The sequence below is a fragment of the Hemibagrus wyckioides genome, linkage group LG29, assembly GCF_019097595.1.
Source record: "Hemibagrus wyckioides isolate EC202008001 linkage group LG29, SWU_Hwy_1.0, whole genome shotgun sequence".
NCBI lineage: Eukaryota > Metazoa > Chordata > Actinopteri > Siluriformes > Bagridae > Hemibagrus > Hemibagrus wyckioides.
In genome coordinates, this window is record NC_080738.1 from 13,472,288 (window position 1) to 13,492,849 (window position 20,562).

The 20,562-nt window shown below is 39.8% G+C and overlaps 1 protein-coding gene across 16 annotated transcripts in view; it reads left to right on the forward strand.

Annotated features, from left to right (window-relative positions):
• The window catches only part of nrxn2b (neurexin 2b), a 599,225-nt gene that overhangs the window by 162,319 nt on the left and 416,344 nt on the right, over positions 1-20,562 (forward strand). For 13 of the 16 annotated variants that reach the window (XM_058384467.1, XM_058384477.1, XM_058384475.1 and 10 more), the window contains exon 4: positions 15,703-15,732. The exons of 2 other annotated variants lie outside the window; for them this stretch is intronic. In XM_058384467.1, the coding sequence (XP_058240450.1) occupies positions 15,703-15,732 (30 nt within the window). Of the gene's footprint in view, positions 1-15,702; positions 15,733-16,015; positions 16,046-20,562 lie in introns of those variants that run through there. One more of the 16 variants, XM_058384478.1, reaches the window with a different exon arrangement.

Consider the following 20,562-nt stretch of genomic DNA (forward strand, 5'->3'; position numbering starts at 1 on the left):
TTGGATATAATTGGATTTAACGGCTCACTGGCCTCGTGGTCAAGCTATCCTCTTCTGACAATAGAACTGTGTGTGTGTGTGTGTGCATGTGAGAGAGAGACTATGATGGAGAAAGAGTGAAAGTAGACTCCAGTCAAAGCATGTCACAGACACTTGCTCACTCCTAATGTACTGTAACTCCACTGATAATCACTGACCGTATCTCTATAACCCTAGCCCTGCCAGTGGACTACACTAATCCATCCAGAGCTTAGTTTTAAGATTTAGCCTAAGCAAATACCAGAGAGTGAGAGGGTCTTGCTCACATTAATGCTGCTTTGAGAGTTGATTCTTGACGCACATCGTCCTTGCTTGACGTGCAACTCCGCTAAGCAATCTTCTACCTGGAACAAGGGAGTTAGTCAAGAACGTGAAGTCATTTTACTTTGTAAATCAGCTGTATTTGTTTCCATTCCATTTGGCTCTTTTAGATTGCAAATTTGCAGGAATATCTTCATAGAATTATTTTATCTCTTCCCTCGACTGGATAGGTGAAAAGGAAAAAAAAAAAAAAAACACTCACTTGATCTTTGTAGATGATTTGTTTTCGCTTTCTCTCTAGCTCCTGTGAGAGACCCACCACCGCCTCTGGCTGACAGCATCCATTTGAACCCTGATGACCTTGTCAAGCCTGATATTAACAGGTTTCTTGCTTGGCTGCTAGCCTCTAAGTGACGCTCTCCTTGAATTCATTTAAAGAGGCAATGCTCTATACGAAGCAAGGAAGCTCTTTATGTGAAGCAATAACCGGGTTATTACTAACGTTCCTATACTATGGCAGAAAAAAACGGACTACTCCAATGCTCCAGAAGGCTTTAATTAGCTGGATCATTAATAGCTACGTCATGCTAGGTTGGCCTTTTTTGTGCTTTACGATGTATGATGTTTTATTATGGAGTGTTAGTGCCGGATTACAAAAATTTCTGTACAGATGATAACACAAGTACGAGCATAAATTGTTTCTTTAGGTACTAATTATAAAATTACAAAAAGCACCCTTAACTAGTCAGTTAGGTGGTGAAGCCCAGCTAGCAGATTTACACCAGTTGTCTGTGGATGTATGATATATTTCAGGTCTTTTATTGGACAGTGCAGGTTATTATACTTGTTTTAAATTTTACAGGTTGAACCACAATTGTGGTTAAAAGGTATGCATGTACTAAATGGTCACCAGTTGGAAAATCCTTAACGCCACTGGTCAGGAAACAAGTCATTTCTTGCTGATAGATCAACCTGGACCTTGGTGAAGTAAAGGAATGAATATAATATGGCCGTAGTTTGAGATGGTCTCCTGTCTATTTTTATGGTTTTAAAGAATGGTTGAATTGAAAGTGGGATTACAATCTGGCAACCCCGAGATCTACAAAGGGACCTCATCTGCAGCTGCTTTACTTGACTCGTCCACACTAAATTCAAAGTATCCCTAAACATGTACAGTTTATTTATTTTTTTATTAAAAATGTAATTAATAACAATTAATTACACTTAATAACAATTGATTGGGCACAATCTGACTGTGATTCTATAGGGTCCAATGTGTAATAATAATAATAATAATAAGAAGAAGAAGAAGAAGAAGAAGAAGAAGATGGTGATGAAGAAAAAGAAAACACATTTTCAATTCCAATAGACTGTTTATTCACTTTTCTGCTTGGCCCCCTAAACACATAGACTTTTCCTAGGGTGCCTAGCACCTCTAGCACTTGTCTTACTAACAATGCGAGAAATAAAAAACCTTTACAGCTTGGCTCACTAATAATAATAATAATAATAATAATAATAATAATAATAATAATAAACATACAATTCCAATAGAGTGCCTTCGGTGCTTGGTCCCCTAAATAAGCCACCTGTTTACATAATTGATCCATGAAAAAGACTGAAACCAAACTGCAGCTAACATCTGCTTTGATGTCTCAATAATATTGTTTTATTTAATTCAGCAATCTGACACCTCCAGGAACCCAATAATAGAGTCTCAATCGCAGTCCATAGGAAATCAAACAGGCAGTACTGGCTTGAAGGAAGAAAAAGAGCAATTATGTCATTAATTCCGTCCCTTTTTTCCTCCCACAAAAAGATCCATGTTAACAGGGTTTTCCATGAGGCAAATTAGGAGTGTAAGGACTGCCTCCTTTTGGATTGGTACATAATCAAGTTTCCCTGCAGGCTAAGACAGACATCATCCGTAGCTCATCCTGACATCTGGAAATGTACATGCAGACGGGCTACCTCTGACAATACACACATATTGTATGTGTGTTAGCATATGAGTGTCACTATGTTTGTAAAGACCAAGCTTTTTACACGAGTAGTGTTTATTTTTCTGGAGAACATGCAGTGTAAACTCTGTGAATATAGCAAGAAAAAACTTTCAGTGTGCCAATTCCTGCAGCTTTGTAGCTCTGATCTGTCTGATGTGCTGCCAAACTGGGCACTAAGGGTTTATCCATGGGAGGAAGGTGTGTGTGTATGTGTGTGTGTGTGTGTGTGTGTGAGTGTGTGTGGGATGGAGGCAGGTTGGGAAGCACTGCTGGTGAACTTAACATCGGAAGAACGCCAGATAACAAGCCAAAGAAAATGCCAGGCCATATTCAAGATCCCACCTGGCACCATTGTTGTTGTTGTTTTTTTTTTCTTCTTCTTCTTGGATGGAGAAAAAGGGAGGATGTGAAGGAAAGGCAGATGGTTTATCAGATCGGATGAACTCACCTATGATCTGATAAACCCCCCCCGGCAACATGATCAGGGGCATAACGCCTACAAACACACATTTCTACATGTATAGATTCGTAGGGAAGGATGTTGTGTACACACAGGGAAAAAAATATCACTTGCTCTTTTCTCTATATTGTCAGTGAGGATATTGTAGGTAGACAGACAGACAGACAGACAGACAGACAGATAGATAGATGCACACACACTTGCACACACATGTAATATCATGTGCATGCTTTCGTCTCCATATTGTCAGTCAAGATATTGTTGATAGAGAGATAGATCACACACACACACACACACACAGGAACTATTAATCCCCTTGAGGCCCTAGCAAATATACTCTAGCGGTGGCGCTGAGTGTCTTCGGGGAGACTTTTTCACGTTTATTTTTCTCCATTTTCAGCAATGCCACTTTGACACATAACAGGAGATACAACACTACAATACAAGGATGTCTTTTACTAGACTGGATCACTCTTGCAATCCTGGAATGTTCTAATGGTTTTGGGGGAAATAACACACACTTGCCATGCATTTGTTCCTTTCCAAGCTTCATCAGTTACCTCAGAGTCCTCAAATGCTGCAAAAAAATATCCTTCTGTGCAAAGCTAATTAAATGTAAAAAATATTTCAAATAATTAGTTAATTAAAAATTTTAATAAATTAAAATATTTATTTTATTTTATTTTATTTTGGTTTAAAAAGTAAGCTTTAAATTCAGTGGTGCAAAAGATTTATTTTACTTTTACTGACCCCTAATGTGTCGTCTTTATCTTCTTTTTTTTTTTTCTCCCTCAGACCTGAGCATTCCAGGTAGCAAATTTTATTATCAAATATCCTAGAATACGGTTCCTTCTCCCCTCCCTCTTTGACTATTTTTACAATGCAATTTTCGTATCACAAATCCTCTCTGACTTTTGCTGGTAATATGCTGTATATTAAGAGAACAACGCAATAAAAATGCACAGTGGAAAATTTAATTGCTTGCTGAAAATGGCTTACGAGAGCGAGAAAAAGAGGGAAAAGGAGCGGGAAGGGGATTGCTGGAGTTAAAAAAAAAAAAATAGCAAAGCATCGTGGAGAAAAAAGACAGGAAGTTGGAGACGGGAGAAGTATCAGTCTGTCTCATCGTTCCGTCTCCCTTCCTCTCACTCTCCAGCTGCACGTGTTCTTTTATACATCCTGCACACTCGAGGTGATGAGTTCCACCTTGACAGATAGAATTATTAATGAAGGAAACGCATGTATCGCAAAGGCTCATGCTAGCACACCAGCACACTAGCGAGCTGATCTTTCGTCTTCCAGCTCATCTCCCAGCTAGGAGAGTCACATTTACACTACTCCTCACATCGCCCAGTACACTTCCCTAGATTATGTGACACTCATGGTTTTTAATGCTGCCTCGCCCACTGGATAAACCCTGCTGTAAGACTCCTTAGATGAACAACTTTTCTAAAGAGATACACTATATTGCCAAAAGTTTTGGGACACCCCTCCAAATCATCGCATTCAGGGTGGTGTTTTTCAGGGGTTGGGCTCGGCCCCTTAGTTCCAGTGAAAGGAACTCTTAATGCTTCAGCATACCAAGACATTTTGGACAATTTCATGCTCCCAACTTTGTGGGAACAGTTTGGGGATGACCCCTTCCTGTTCCAACATGACTGCACACCAGTGGACAAAGCAAGGTCCATAAAGACATGGATGAGTGAGTTTGGTGTGGAGGAAGTCCTGACCCCAACCTGAGAACACCTTGGGGATGAATTAAAGTGGAGACTGTGAACCAGACCAAAACTGGGATGTCTGCCTTTACATGCACATGAATATAACATGGAGTTGACCCGCCCTTTGTAGCTATAACAGCTTCAACTCTTCTGGGAAGGCTTTCCACAAGGTTTAGTAGTGTGTTGTGACCATTCCTTTTGACCATTGATGCATTTGTGAGGTCAGGCACTGATGCTGGACGAGAAGGCTTGGCTCTCAGTCTCCACTCTAGTTCATCCCAAAGGTGTTCTATCGGGTTGAGGTCAGGACTCCACACCAAACTTGCTCGTCCATGAACAGTGGTGCGCAGTCACGTTGGTACAGGTAGGGGCCATTCCCAAACTGTATTTTCCAAAATGTATTGGTATGCTGAAGCATTAAGAGTTCCATTCACTGGAACTAAGGGACCAAGCCCAAACCCTGAAAAACAACACCTGAATCAAATGATTTGGAGGGGTGTCCCAAAACTTTTGGCAAAAAACTTTCTGCTCTCAAAATATAGCATTTAGACCACATTGAGGGGGCGCATTTAATTTTGATAGAGTCCAGAGGATTACAGAAATGTTTCTTGAAACCATATGACACTTTTTTAATTTTAAGCGCAAGATAATTATCTTGTCAATAACCTCACAAATTATTTTTTTTATTTTTACTCCCTACAGAAACACCGAAAGCTGAAACATGTCTTACTTCATAGCTACAGGCAATTGTTGGAGCAGCTATATCCAAGTTAGCATCTCTTGCTAGCAAATTCATAGACAAACCTCAGATTTTGAAAGCCTTCAAACCTTAAAAAAGGGTCACCTGTCTTCTCTTCTATTAACAAAAGTGCTGAGGCATTCGCTAGCTTAACAAGACACTTTATTTGTTGCTGTTATGCTATCATGCTATCAGCTTTCCAGGGATGTGTCAAACTTTTTTTCCCCCTCATCAAATGGATTATTTACAAAAAAAAAATTATGCTGGATCCATTTAGCATGTCTGTAAACTTGAGATTATTTTATGATGAAATAAATGAAGAAACTTTTAAGCACCGAGAGTTTTACTTTGATGCAGCGTGCTAATTAGTTTCAGCTATCGAACGTGACACATTAGCATCACAGCACTGTCGGAGCGCATTAATTTCTCATTACTGTTGGTTTCATATTTTACCTGCTGTGTCTTCCCCACGACGGAGGACGCGATGCCACGAAACCCGAGTGAAACTCTCGATGCTAGGACCGCTAACATGCACTAACGCCGAGTGTTGTGTCTGACAGAGAGCTTTGCTTCATTAGCTTGTTTGCAGCCACAGTGAGCATTAAAACCAGATAGAAATCATTTAGCTGTGATATTGACTGGTTAAGCCCTAAGGCTGCGGGAGCACGGAGATTCAAAACCGAACCGATAATTGTCTCCTTTCTTTTCCTTTTTTTTTTTTCTTTTCCCTGAGTGTAGTGATTTAAGATTGCGCTGATGGAGGGAATGGTTTATCGTTCTTGGCACCGGTTCAGCGGTTCTTGGCAACGCAAATGGCGGCTGAAGGAAATTTGGAAAGCGTATAATCGAGTAAACATTAATAAAGCAGAGGAAGAGCAATGAGGTAAAATCTGTGTAATTCAATTTAGTGGAAATTTGTTTGGAAGAGAAAGCCATGAGGGGATACAGGCCTTGAATGGGTTGTTGCATTTTGAACGTGCACCCGCTCATGGCCAACAACATTTCTAATAGGCCTCTTGAGACGAGCGCCGACTTCCTTCCTTTAGTCTGATTTCCAGACTTTTGCCAGAACGGCTGTGTATATATACACTCAGTGTCCACTTTATTAGGAACATCAGCCAATCATCCAATCATGCGGTGAGCAGAAAAGCATCTTGGCACACAAAGAACATCAACCTTCAGCTGGAACGACTTGCAAGAACAGAATATCTATCTATCTATCTATCTATCTATCTATCTATCTATCTATCTATCTATCTATCTATCTATCTATCTATCTATCTAGACGGACGGATAGACGGGTGCATAGATAGATAGATAGATAGATAGATAGATAGATAGATAGATAGATAGATAGATAGATAGACACACAAAAGAAAAAAGGATAATAGCATAAAAAACATATGTTCAATAAAACACAATAATGAAGAAAATAATCAAAGCAGACAAGGTAAAAAACAAGGATTGTGTTGTTCTTTCGCCTGCTCCTTGTTCAGGGTCGCCACAGTGGCTCTGGTTTACATATTTGGTTGGCACAGGTTTGACACCGGATGCCCTTCCGGATGCAACCCTCCCATTTTATCCGGGCTTGGGACCGGCACTGAGAGTTAATCCCTCGGTGGCTGGGTTAGCTCCCTGCCCGGAAATAGAACCCGGGCCATGGCAATGAGAGGGCAGGATCCTGCCACTGGACCACCAGAAGACTGAAAAGGACAAAGACAATAATTAATAATAAAAAAAAAGAAAGAAAAACAAAGAATTTTTATTCGGTCTATTATCTTACCTAGTCAAGATAACTATCTTTACTGATTCTGAGTGAAGATTTAATGCCAGATAAAACCTGGTTAAAAAGATCCAAGAACTAGGAAGCAGTTTGACTGTCTTTGACCATTTTGTTTTTATTATTTTTGTGGCCAACAGTGTGGAGAACAAAATAAAGCACTTCAGAGCACACAGAATGCTGAACCTTGAGGCCGTTTGGCTACTGTAGAAGACCTAGTTCGGTTTCCATGGCTGCCAGCAAAGATCAGCGAGGTTCACCTACAGTGGTGCAGGTTCACAGAAACTTAGATAGCTTTAGCTTGGAACAAGATCTAATAATCCAATCCTCAGATGCTTGTTCTAACAGGAAAGGAACACGTGATGGTTTTCTGCTGTTCTGTATCCCATCCATGTCAAGGTTGGGCATGTTGAGTTCTAAGAGTTATTTGAGTTACTCTAGCCTTCCTGTCTCCTCTGACCTCTCTCATCAGGAGTACATTTGGCCTCGTTTTTCTTCTGCAGCACACGCTGTCTCCACACATGACATGCACCGAAGCTCAGCTCAACTCAATAACCCGAACGTGATCAGCATACAATAGTTCGTTTAACCTAATAGTCATTAAATTCCTCACCTACGTCAGTGGTCATCTGGGGACTGATCCAGAGTCCCGTTTTCCAGCCAGACGCCGTGCTTCCTCATGAACTGTTTAATTGAGACAAAACAGCTGTGAAAACCTCGACACTCTCCCAGTCCCATTCACTCGTCTAATTAATTCTGGGAAGGTATCACTGGCAAATTAGCCATGAACAAAACGTGTTACACTGAATGATTCATTGAACTATTTAAATTTCATTATTTCATTTCGGGGATGAGGGAGGCAATTAGCTTTTCCTCAGCTCACAAGCTTCTTGTGAAGAACTTTTAGAGCTTATTCAAGCTCAATGTTAACACACTTCCATGCACAGACACAAACACACACACACACAAATTGTATTTGAGCTCTAATTACGTAAAAGATTTAGAAGTCGGATGCATCTGAATATTAATGAGTCTTTAAAATTATTTTATCTTAGAGTGGCAGAGCAAATGTGAACTGAAGCGTTATAAACCATGAAAAATCAGCAAGAACTAATATCTTGATTTGTTTGATTTTATTGTTTATTTGTAGCTCATGTTGTTGTGATTTTCATTTTCTTTTATGACCCAAAATCCACAAAAAATCCCCAATTTAACTCTTTTTACGAAAAAATATATAAATAAATAAAAATAAGGAATTTACACCTGTTTTGTTGTTTGTTTGTTTATTTATTTATTTATTTATTTTCTCACTCCACAGTCATGGTTAATGCCTCATATGCAAGTAGACACATTTTCATGGTTTTAAGTAATTGTAATTTTTCAAAAGTTCTACAATTTCTGTTTTTTATGTAGCTTATTGGGGCAATATATTCATAGAAAAAAAAATGCACACAAATTTTATGCAAATATCCTCAAAGTAAATGTTGATCTCAAACCCATTTCTGCTAACATGCCCCAAGTGCTTGTCCATCAACACCTAAAATCTTCAACCTCTACAATTCTGTGTAAGGCTATACGACAGAGGAAAAACAAACACCTTACACTGAAATGTTATAATTTCATATCAGACTTGCGATGGCGATAAAATAATTCATTCATTTATACTGATAGGTCAGTTTCCATTCTGTCAGCAAAATGGAGCAGCAGTATACCGGAAAAAAAGGGTTAAGCTAACCAAATGTACCATTAAGTTAAATATCTTATAAACTTCAAACACGGCTGAGTCGTATTTTCGAATTGAAATAAATGCAGAGTAATGCATGGTGTGCAATGTTAATGTCAAAAGCAGAGCTGATTAATCATTTTACATGGCACATTGGCCTCTCCTAGATGGCTCACACATGCAGTAGCAAAAACCAGTTGTATTAATGTCAAGGACACATTTTGGTAATAGAGGAAAAAAAAAAGGTCAGCATTGTCTGCAAGCGCCATATAATACAATGGCCTTGAAATGGTATCATTTTTCATTAGGTTCTGTTTTCTGTTCGTTTTTTTTTTTTTTTCCAATCATGTTTGCATTTGACAGTGTGTAGGAGTATAAAATGTCAGGAGTATTTTTTTTTTTATTTAAACAAAGTATTAAATAGCAGGGATGGTATAATATCAGTGGCATTTTGTAGGAAATTGTGAGTGATGAGGTGGAGCAGCTAGACAACTCGACCAAGAAGGTGTTATAGAAAGTATCATGGAAGCCTCCACTTATCCTTAATGAATACTAAAGCAATGAAACTAAAAAAAAAATTAACTCATGATGGTTTAGTGGTTAGCCTGTTTGCCTCGCACCTCTGAGGCTGGGGTTTTGATTCTTGTCTCTAGCCTTTGTGGGGTGTTCATCTTCTCCCTGTGCTCTAGGGGTTTCATCCAGGTACTCCGCTTTCCTCCCTTAGTCCAAGCCTGACTGATATCTCTAAACTGCCCATAGTGTGTGAATTGGTGTGGGTGTGTGTGTGTGTGTAATTGTGCTCTGTGATGAGTTGGCACCCCATACAGAGTGTCCCTTGCTTTGAGTCCCCAGGGATAGACTCCAGGCTCCCTATAAAATTGTGTAAGATAACTGTACAGAAAATGGATGGATGGATAAATAAATAAAAGCCCTGCAGATTTTGGACAGTAATGTCTGTAGATAAGTATTAAGTAGATAAAGTAGAGACCCTTAGCAATTAGCAACACAATGACCAAAAAGGTTAATGATATATCAAAAATGGCTATTAAAAAAAGACAAACATTTACGTTATCACGTGTGTTTACACCAAACGTGAGACCTTTGACGCCTTAAATACAACCCTCTTCTGTGCTCTTATACCAGACTCACTTCACTTTGCTCTAAAAGGGCAAAAGCTTTTCTGCCATCATCTACATATTGATATGTTATGATACATCCCCCACCTCCCCTGTCCTCTCCTGGACATCTGTGTAAATTATTAAAGCGTTTTAAATTACGCTCACGTCTTCATGTAATTAGATAGAGCACATTTGAGAGAAACAAAGAGAGCAAGCGAGATGCATCCATTATGTATGGACCTGGGGAGATGTATGTTTGCCTTCATCAAGCATTATCGCTGAGATATCTTTTAAACAGATGTATTTACAAATATCTCACCCTTTGTGCCAGCTTCTTTCAACAAGATCATATGGGATCTCGAAAAAAAAAAACACCAGTCTGGGCTGAGTCAAATGGGACATGTAAAGTGCAATAAATTTTTATTTCCTTTTACCATGATTTGCGCTCAATGGCTCAGTGCCAAGCATTTTGTGGGATAAATCAGGTATACTAGAAAGACTAAAATGATCCCAAACAAGGACATATACAGTATCTAGCCAGTAAATGTATCCTGACTTATTCTGGCCAAGACTATTTCTGGACTGAGAGCTAATCACTATTGATTGTCAGAGCAGAAGATGTGCTGCTGAGTGCTGATCTTAAACCTTTCAAACTTGCAAGTCTCCATGTATTATAAACATTTGTTTGACACAACTACAAATGTGGTTAGCGATATAAATTGGGATGACTGATAGAAGAAACCACCAAAGGCAGAGCAAAAATAAAAATGGCAGATGTCAGACCTACTATATTTCCTTCTTACCTCAGATTGTGAATATGTTTCTGCTTTAGTGCTGTCAGATTTTGAGTGGAGTATTTCACAGTATTGACCATTGTGGGCTTAAACTATGGTCAGTTTAGACAGACCTAGAATGGAATGGAAATTTGTCAGAGCATAGAAATTGCAGAATGGTATTCCACAAGTACCAGATTCAGGCCCTTTGCTGATGTTCTTGGTCTTGGTCTTTTCGAAAAAGTTTCTGCACTGATTCACTTAACTGTTTAATAGTTGAAAGTGACATGCTGTCTATTTATATTACACTATATGGCCAAGTATTGTTGGACCCCTGATCATGATATTTTGCAAGCCTTTCCCCAGAGTGTTGCCACAAATCTGAAAGCACACAGTTATATTGCATGCCTTTCTCTTCACTGGACATTAGGGACTCAAACCAGATCCAGCACACCAATGTCCTCGTGCAAAAATGCAAGATCTATAAATACATGGTTTGCAAAGTTTGGAGTAGAAGAACTCGAGTAGCCTGATTGGTACAGCACCCTGACCTGCACCCCACTCCATAATTTTGGGTTAGGGATAGACTGTACCTCAGGCCAGTTTGTCAGTGCTTGGCCTTCCAAATCCCTACACCCAGAATTCAAGGCTAAAATCTTGTAGATAGCCTTCACAGAAAAGTGGAGGTTCTTAAAACAGCAAAGTGGGAACTATATCTGGAATGGGATGTTCAAATGGCACTAGACCATTTGATGAAAGTCTGGTGTGCACAAAGTTTTGACCATAGGGTAATCTCTTCTGGACCATATCTCTTCAGATTCACCATACGCAATGCTCCTGGAGTACCACAACCCTGCAGAAGTGTTTTATCTCCTCCCAAATTCTTGATTCATTAAGCTAATTAACAAGCCTGAACTAAATTGAACTGGATTAGTGAAAGCATCAAAATTTGCAGAATGGTAGAATACCAGAACCAGGATTAAGAAACACTACATGCAATTGCAAATCTGGACCAAGTAGAAAAGAGATTTCTGGAGAGTAAATGTGCCTGCAAGTTGATGGATCTCTTGAAGTACCATGGTATGCAAACGCTAGGCTACATTGATTACAAAATCATGGGGCCATTGTGCTCAACATAAAGGCCACAGCTGAAGATGAAACAGCAGTTGAATGGCTGATAGATATACTTTTGGCAACATTCTGCCAAATGTTTGGCAACAGTTAACCCTTTAAACGTTTGTGTGAATGAAACCCTGTTGCTTCTCCATTTTTTCAGTTTAACGCATCCTGGCTCTGTACATTTTACAGAACCATATAACCAAGTGTTGTGTTTAGAGAGCGGTCCATGTGCCAAAGGCAATCCTGCAAGTGTTCTGCATAGTACTTGTGCTCAGCAGGAGGCCTGCAGGAAAGGAGAGGACTCTGTCCGAGTTTGTCTAGCACTTCTGCTGATGAATGAGGAGAGGCGGGAGTAAAACCTGTGATAATGGTGGTGATGATCATTTTTTTCCCTCTATAATTCACCCCTTTGTGCTATCCTCTGTGCAATTTTCATGCAGCAGAAGAAATGCTGAAGTAGAATTCTAACATCTGGTAGGTGTCACATGGTGGACAGGAGCCTACTTAAAAAAAATCATTTATTTACAAAAGAAATGGTACAGTAAAGGGTAATGGAGGTCCCTTGCTCCCACTGCCTAAGAGGCTAATACATTCATAACACACAGTAACCACTTATTTCTAGGATATAGCCATAGTTCTGGTGTTATTTCCATTTTTCCCAGAGGACCATTTGTGTTTGCGGTAGGGTGTCTTGCCCAGGCGGGTGTAAATGGCACATGAGCCCCTCTGGTTGGAGCCATACGGTGCCTGCAGCTGCCTGATTATTACGGATGTTGAGCAAGAGGGCAGATTTCCAAACATGTCCGCCTTAATGATAAAATTAGGACCCCACCACCAGCTGACACTCCATAAGCCTTGGCCAATCGCAGTCTGGCAGCTTTGTGAGTCACCATCTTGACAACAGCCAAGGCTTCTCTGAATGACAACAAATGACTGCGTGGGTGAACCTGTTTAGATCTCACTTTCATTTTGAATTCATAAATATGTAATATTGGTAGTGCTTCTCAGATCTACACAATATTTCAAGGAGGGCGTATAGTATTTCTAGTTTGCTTGATCCTGTTTGCAATATTCTTTCGAAGGCACTGACAAGATCGAGGATTTCATATTAACTGTCTTATTTGTGAGTGATTGAATATTTGAGTAATTGGTGTTAAGAAGTACTACAGTGTCTCCTCTTTGGCAATTACCTCAGTCATGCAGTGAGGCTGTGAGGGGTGTGAAACTAAATGGGAGCTCCCTGCAATGCTGTTGGCTGGGTTCTATGTGTTACTTTTTTTTTCCCTGTATGGCTCCACTCATACTACTATTTATTTAAACCTCTCCTATCTGCATCAGCTTCCACCAGAATCCTGTCCCTTCCATGTCCCTTTAGGGATGGTTGTAACATGGCCTTGTTGACCACCAGGGAGAAGGGGCAAGGTTTTGACCTTGGTAGTACTGTGCTTTCTCCTAAAGTGATGCGGTCATAGGGATGTTGAGAAAGAAGACTGTATTTCCTCTGATATCTCATCAAACTGAGCAACCATCACTTTCTGGGTTTTTCACAGAAGTGGAGGCTAGTAGAACAAGTGGCAGGATTCAATACAGGAAAAAAACCATGAAACAATGCCTAGGGACTCCCTATTGAGTTTCTAGAGCTTTGGGAGGCCTAGGATGACAGGCATTTTGCCTCCAGACAAATAGAGGAAACACAACGCTGTGGGTGGCCCTAACTGTGAGGTCAAGGGGTCACAAGAGTGCTAGAATTTGTAGAGCTGGACATATTGATATTTTGTATTGTGGGGACTCTGGGGATTACACAAGCTATGCGGGATGAATCAGAGCTGGTGAGCTGGCAGGCAAATAAAATACAGCAACCATTGTAGTAAAACCTCTTGACAAGTTACATAAGTGACTGCGGTGCAGTTTAGCCATAAGATATTAGGCATCTTCACATCCTCTCTGGCTAGGAGAGAAAGCTGCTTAGAAAGGTGGCAAGAGAGATTGCTATGTTTAAATATGCAACCTTCTCTACCCTGACTCTAAAAGTGAGCAAGTATTGTGTTGTAGACCAAACAGCCACCCCTGAGTGACCGAAAATCTGATGATGGATTTCAGACCCAGTTCCATGTGGTGGCTAAAATCGATGTGTGGTTTGGGTAAGACTTCGAGTTGCCTAAAATGAGCAGATTGAAGAATGTAATCCAAAATCCAGAAATAATACTGACCAAAATGTAAAGAACTATCCTTATTAAATAAGCCCAAGGGATGGTGGACCTTTATCAGTGGATCTAGTGTAGAGCACCTTGTATCTATCAAGTTGTTTGTAAATGGATTTTTAGAGAGCAAACACTGCCATTCTATTCCGCCCTCATTATTCCTTCACGAAACATCTCTTGGAAAAATGGCCTTCGTCCGATCTACCTGCAATCATGCCTGCCTGAAATACAACAGACTTTTTTCCAGTTATTTTATGCCTTTCAGTGATTTGAAGTCAGCAGTAAGTTGAAAGCTTGGGCAGGTGGTTAAATTTTCAACTAGAGGGTGTAAACATTCTAAAATTAGAGAGCAACTCTCGCCACATGTCCTTTTTTCCCCTATTTTTCTGTTCCATTAGCAGCTTGCCGGAAAAAAAAAAAGTTTTTGTTGCTGTAAAATTCTATCTGCTTTTTATCTGAGGTGGCTGTATTTGCAGGGAAAGTATCTTCGAAGCTTCTTTCAATATGGTGAACGCACCAAAAAAATCATGATGTAGTTTGCCTTTGAGCTTTTGGTACAGATTTTGTGAGGTTCTAGGAACAGAATGTGTCTTTCATAGCTTTGCCTGGAATAGAATGATCTTTTATTTACAAAATTAATTGGATTGAAGTTCTTGAAGCTGCAGTGCACAAGTTCCCATCCCTGGCCCTGGAGTACCCCTTGCCTTACATGTTTTAGCCTTTTTTTCCTGCTCTACCACACCCACTTCAACTAAACAAGGGCTGTAAATTTCTTCCTCAGTGGTGATTTGCTTCCTCAGTGATTTGCTTCCTCAGTGGTGATGGAAGGTAGGAAAACCTGTAGGACAAAGGGTTCTCCCGGACCAAGGTTGAGAACCCGTGATCTAATGACTCTGAAGAGCATCTACTTCAGGAAGAGTTTGATATTTAAGGAGTTAATTTACCTGAAATGTTCTACAGCATGCTTTACACCATTTGCTTTGTCAGCGTGCTTCACTGGTGTGTAGTCTGATATCAGAGTTGAATTAGAGTTGAACTGAATATCCAGCAAAGCAGGTGGAACAAATGGTGGTGCACAACCCAGCTGCTCTTTAGCAATGGTTTCCTTTTTGGTTTACTGTGGTCTACAGCTTTCAGTCGTCTTACTGTAGATTACCGATTAGTCATCGATGCTTGAACACAATTACAATCTCTGAGCTTGGTGTACATATTTAATTCCGATTGCTGACCTTAACAAAGAGTCTGACTTAATTCCAAGCCTTCTAGGTCTGGGATTTTCTAAGGGTTTACTAACTCTAACCTCTGCTTTTGTCTCTGATCTATGCAAGACCCCGTGGAAGCTATATGGATTTACAGACAGATATCAAGTCGAAATAAAATCTCCATAAATGTCCAATGTCAGGAATTCATTTAGACAGAAAAAAAGCTGCTACTGCCAAACAGTTATGTGTGTGTTCCATAAGTACTTCAGAGAAAAAAAAGCATTTGAGTGAGCAATGGCCTTCGGGAGTTGCGCCGAATGAAATGCTTTTTTTTCTGTCCCCCACACCTCTCTTAAGAAGTGTTTGCTTGTTTTTTCGGTTTTTCGGTCTCTTATTTTATTTCTATTATTTTTTGCTTTGAGTTCAAACTCTGACATCCATGTCTGCCCCAGGATGTCTGTCACAAACTGCAGTCCAACGTTGTGACAATGATTTTTTTCCTTCCCGTGTCTTTTTATGACCTCGTTTTTTCCTTTCTTTCTTTTTTTTCTGTTCTTTCCTTCAAGGTCTGGCGCACCTGACGTTAAACAGCCAAGGTATGGGTTTGTTCTGTTTTTGCTGCTCTTTTTTTGAGTGGGGAACAAAAAAAAAAACGCTCCTTTTGCCCAAACTTTCCCTCCCCAGCTCTTCTTATGTACAAATCCGTCCTTTTCCTACCCACTGTTCTTTTTTCCTTTCCTCATTCACTACCTTACCCTTCTATTCCCTTCCTCTACTTTCATCCCCCCCAACAAAACCCCAACCACCCCCTTTCATCTTGTTGACTTCGCCCTGTCCGTCACTCTCTTGTCCTGTACTCTGGCCTTTCTCCTGAAGACCCGCCTTTGACCGGAGCTCTCCCGACAAAAGGTAATGCTGTTTTTCTTTTTTGTTTGAAATGATGATTTGCTGTGAAATGTCATCCGCTGCTGAAATGTTGCTTCTCCGATTCACTGAACAGAAGGACGAGTGTTTGTGTCCAGAATGCACAGAGTTTGTTGATACTTCTCTGTTGTCATTCTCATTGTTTGGCATACATTAGACAGTATTACCTGTACTCCTAGAATCAAAAGTCTTGACAGCTCTACTCAATCAATACCATGTTCAACCACAGATCACAAGATTAAGCTAATTGGTTTACACTCATTACCAACTGCGAGTATTGTCAACAGAATTACACACTTTGTTCTGCTCCAATATTTGTAACTTGATTTGTACAGCCAGTAAAGGTTTCCTGTTCCTATTTTCCTTGACCACACTTCCTCCCTGCTCCTCCTCTGACCTTTATCCGTGAAGCCGATCCACATACCAACCTGTACACCAGCTCCTAGCTGAGCATCTCCTGTAACAATGAGGTTATGGAGGTCATGTGTTTGAGGTATATGCTTGCGTATGGAGAAAGCTGACCTTTTTCTGAGCCTCTTCTCGTTCTCTCGCTCTCTTACTCCCATCTGTGCAAACATCCTCCACATACAAAATACCGCAGTGTGCTTTCACAAGACACTGTGCTGTGTACAGTACTCAACCAGGCTCGCTTGATTGATTTTTCCTTGATTGCAATTGACCTTTCAACACAATCCTGCTTGATAATTTAATTGACTAAAGCTAAAGCAAACTGACAGCCAGAAAATGTCCTAAAATCCACCAGCTTGTTCTGTTGAGTGGCATCAGAGATATTATGCTAAATAGAGACGTTTTACTTTGTAGAATATGAACAGGACAGCCATATGTAAATATTTAAAATCCAGGATATCTATATAGCTAATCCTCTCTAGCGAATCCTTACAGGCTTCCCAGTGTCTATTCTATATAGTGCATTCCTTAGTATGTAGAGACCGCACTACCTTATGAAGTGTACATCTGATAAGGAGCCATTTATGATTCGGCTTTCTCCCTTCTCTGATTCATAGCTACCATAGGAACAGAAATATAGGCCATGCCATTAATTAGATGATAATAGTTGTATCATATCTTGTTTTCCCTTTCACATTTAATTTAATAAACCAGCTGCATTATAGATGATAGAAACTGGTGGAGATGTAAACAGCTTCCTTAAAGCATTTAGTAATAAAAAGTTAAAATGAACATACACTTGAATGAGTGAATGGTTTGATTTAAAAATAAATAAATAAATTATGTACAGCATGAACAAAAGTTGAAAACCTTTAACAAAGTTATACATATAAATTAGAATAAGCCTATAATATATCCCATATAAAAGGTATTGCTTAATATTGCAATAAAAAGTATGCGATTAAATGTTAATTTTAATTTTAATGCAAATGTAATACGCAAACATAATTGGTTGTACGGGATTGCACATGCACCAGGTGAAAGAGATTACCATTCTTCTTAACCGTAGCTATCATGAGATTGAGTATAAGTAGTGATTTTAACAACAACAAAAAAAATCAATAACTCATCGAAGCAAGTCTCGCAAAATCAGATGAAATGAAGGACAGTGACAAACGTGTTTCTATTTTTTTTTTTTGTCCTCTTTCCACATTCACTCATTTTGATTCACAGCTACGTCTCACTCTAACCTTTGCTCCCAGACTCTTTATTTTGCTTCCTTGTATTTCTGTGTATTTACTCTCTGATTCGTGTCAACTGTTTACTTGCCTGCCTCACGCTCCAACAGACCAAAGCAGTGAGAAGGTAATTGGACATGCTAGAGGAATTGGAAATCAGGAATTAAGACTGTTTTCCCATTTCTCATATGGCCCTTCGGTCAGGGCAGTTTCCGTGAGCTCTAAGTTGTTATTCCAAACCACGCCGATCACTTTAGGGATCTTCTGTTTGTCACCTGTAAGGCGTGGTTTTGCATTTCCAAAAGGTCTGAGTGCAGCGAGAGGACAGCGGATAGGTCGTAGAACCATGCGTCTATCACACTCAACTTACTTGACCAAGGAAAACACATTTATTTCATCAAGATGAAACGATGACACTAGGATTCCTGATAACACATTATGTACAGACCAGTCCATAAGGATTTGGACAGTGATACAATTTTTGTGTCTTTAGTCTCTGAAAATGGATTTGAAATGAAGCAGGCAAGATTTAATTTGAAGCGTTTAACAAAAATGCAAAGTAAAATGTATTAAAAATGAGGAATTCTAGCATTTCAAAAGTAAACAGATAATCGACTGATAGGCAGTGACATGGCCTGTTTGCTTGTTATTCCTTGACATATTAAGGAGATAAAAGCTCTGTAGTTGTTTCTAAATTTGGTAGCTGTTCATGGGATCTCTGAATATGTCAGCGAAAGAGGTGTCGAGATGTCAAGACTGAAAAAAAGACCTATCAGAAAGAAAATAGAAATGCTGACTAAATCAACAATTTGGTTGAAAAAAGAAGGAATGCACAAGCGAGCTAAGCAACACCAGAATTCTTGAAAGACTGCAGAAGACAGCCAAAATGGATGACGGCTAAATTCTATCTTCGGTGAAGAAACCAAGGAAAGTCAAGAGAAGTGTTGGACCTGTAAATGGAACTGGGTCACTGGTGTTTATTGATAACGTGACTGCTGATTGAAGTAGAAGGATGAATTCTGAAGTGTATAGAACTTGACTGTCTGCTCAGAATCAATTAATTGGTGCAAAACCAATTCACGGTACAGATGGATAATGATCCAAAACATACCATAAAAGCAATCTGTCACATTTTGGAAGATGCAGCAACTCAGACCAACATACAGGATTAAAACCATGTCCTTGTTTTTATTTAAAGAAAACATGACACACGAAACATAACTATTTGGAAACTTGACTGCTCAATATTTGCGTCATTTGACAGGCGCCCTTATATTATTCAGGACGACTTACTAATGCAAACCCCTTTTTATACGACTGAGCAAGTGAGGGTTAAGGGCCTTGCTCAAGGGCCCAGCAGTGGCAGCTTGCTGGTCATGGGATTTTAACTCACAACCTTCCAGTCAGTAATCCATAACCTTAACCACTAAGTTATTACATCCCCCCATGACAAATGCCAAGTTCACACTGCACGATTATAGCCTTGATTTTCAGTCACCGACAGGTTTGCCGAAATCGCCCACAAGTGCCTGAAATCGGAGGCAAATCGGTGCTCGTTCATGCAAGTGACAACCACAGTGTGAATTAACAAAGACGTGATCTGAGAGAATCGGCGATGTCTGTGAAACATTTGGCATGTTAAATATCTGGACCTGTCGGCGATTCCAAATCCTGCTGTGTGAAAGGAGTTCTGACTGAAAAATACATCGGCGATGACCTACAGCCAATGAGAGAGCTGGGAAGTTCAGGAAGGAGTTCTGCATTTGGTTGTGAAATGTAGTTTGTGGAGCAGACAGAGTTGTCTGCAAGTCATGCAGCATGTAACCTCCTATCACCGATCCATTGTGCAGTGTGAACACAGCAGCAACTGAATGCTACCCCAGATAGCCGTGCAGTGTGAGAACAATGGTGATCTTTCAAAATCGTGCAATGTGAACTGGGCATATAAACCACCAAGATTGAAAACACCAAGAACTCAACACAACTCGACGAGGACAGACAGGAAAGGGCAGGTATGAATAATGCAAGACTTTGGAGATGATTAACAACCGGTGACATGACACATGACCTGAACACATGACACTCAACAAGGAATTGCAATTCACCCCAACAGCACCCCATCTGCTGGTCTAGCAGTGAATTGTCATTGTAGTTTCTTACTTCTTTCTTCTTCTTCTGAGTCTGACCTCAGTACAACTAAGCGTGTGTTTCACATACTGAAGACAAAAGAACTGAAGACAGCACAGAAAACCCACAAACAAGCAGCAAATGAAGACAGCTGAAGACCTGGCAAAGCATCTTCAGACAGTTACTGCGAAGAATTGACCTCTGAATATTAAAGATAATCCTTATATTTAAGAATAATAATTTGGCCAATTACTTTTGAGTGTTTTTGAGTTTTAAAAAACCCTTGAGTTAAAGCTGAAAGTCTACTCTTCAAACTGATCACATCTTGATTGCTTTACATTCCCAATCCATTGTGATGTGTACAGAGGCAAAACTGACCAAATTTGTATCACTGTCCAAATCCTTATGCACCCAGAGGTATGTTTTATAATACATTATAAAGTGCTGGTTCTCATTAAATCATCTTCCTGGATGAGAATCAAAAGTTTGACACATTTTCTCTGAAAGCCATATGCACAATGACCAAGGTAATACAGACATTGATATAATTAGTAATGAAACGTCATTAGAGGCTGTAGCATTGTTTATAATTCATGTGTGTTATAAATAGAGCTTATTGTATTGCAGCACTGTTATATTTTCCCATAACGAACTATGCATATGGGGCTTGAGGATGTAATGTCTTATGAATGCAGCATGTTAACAATTCCACATCAGTAATGCATGCCC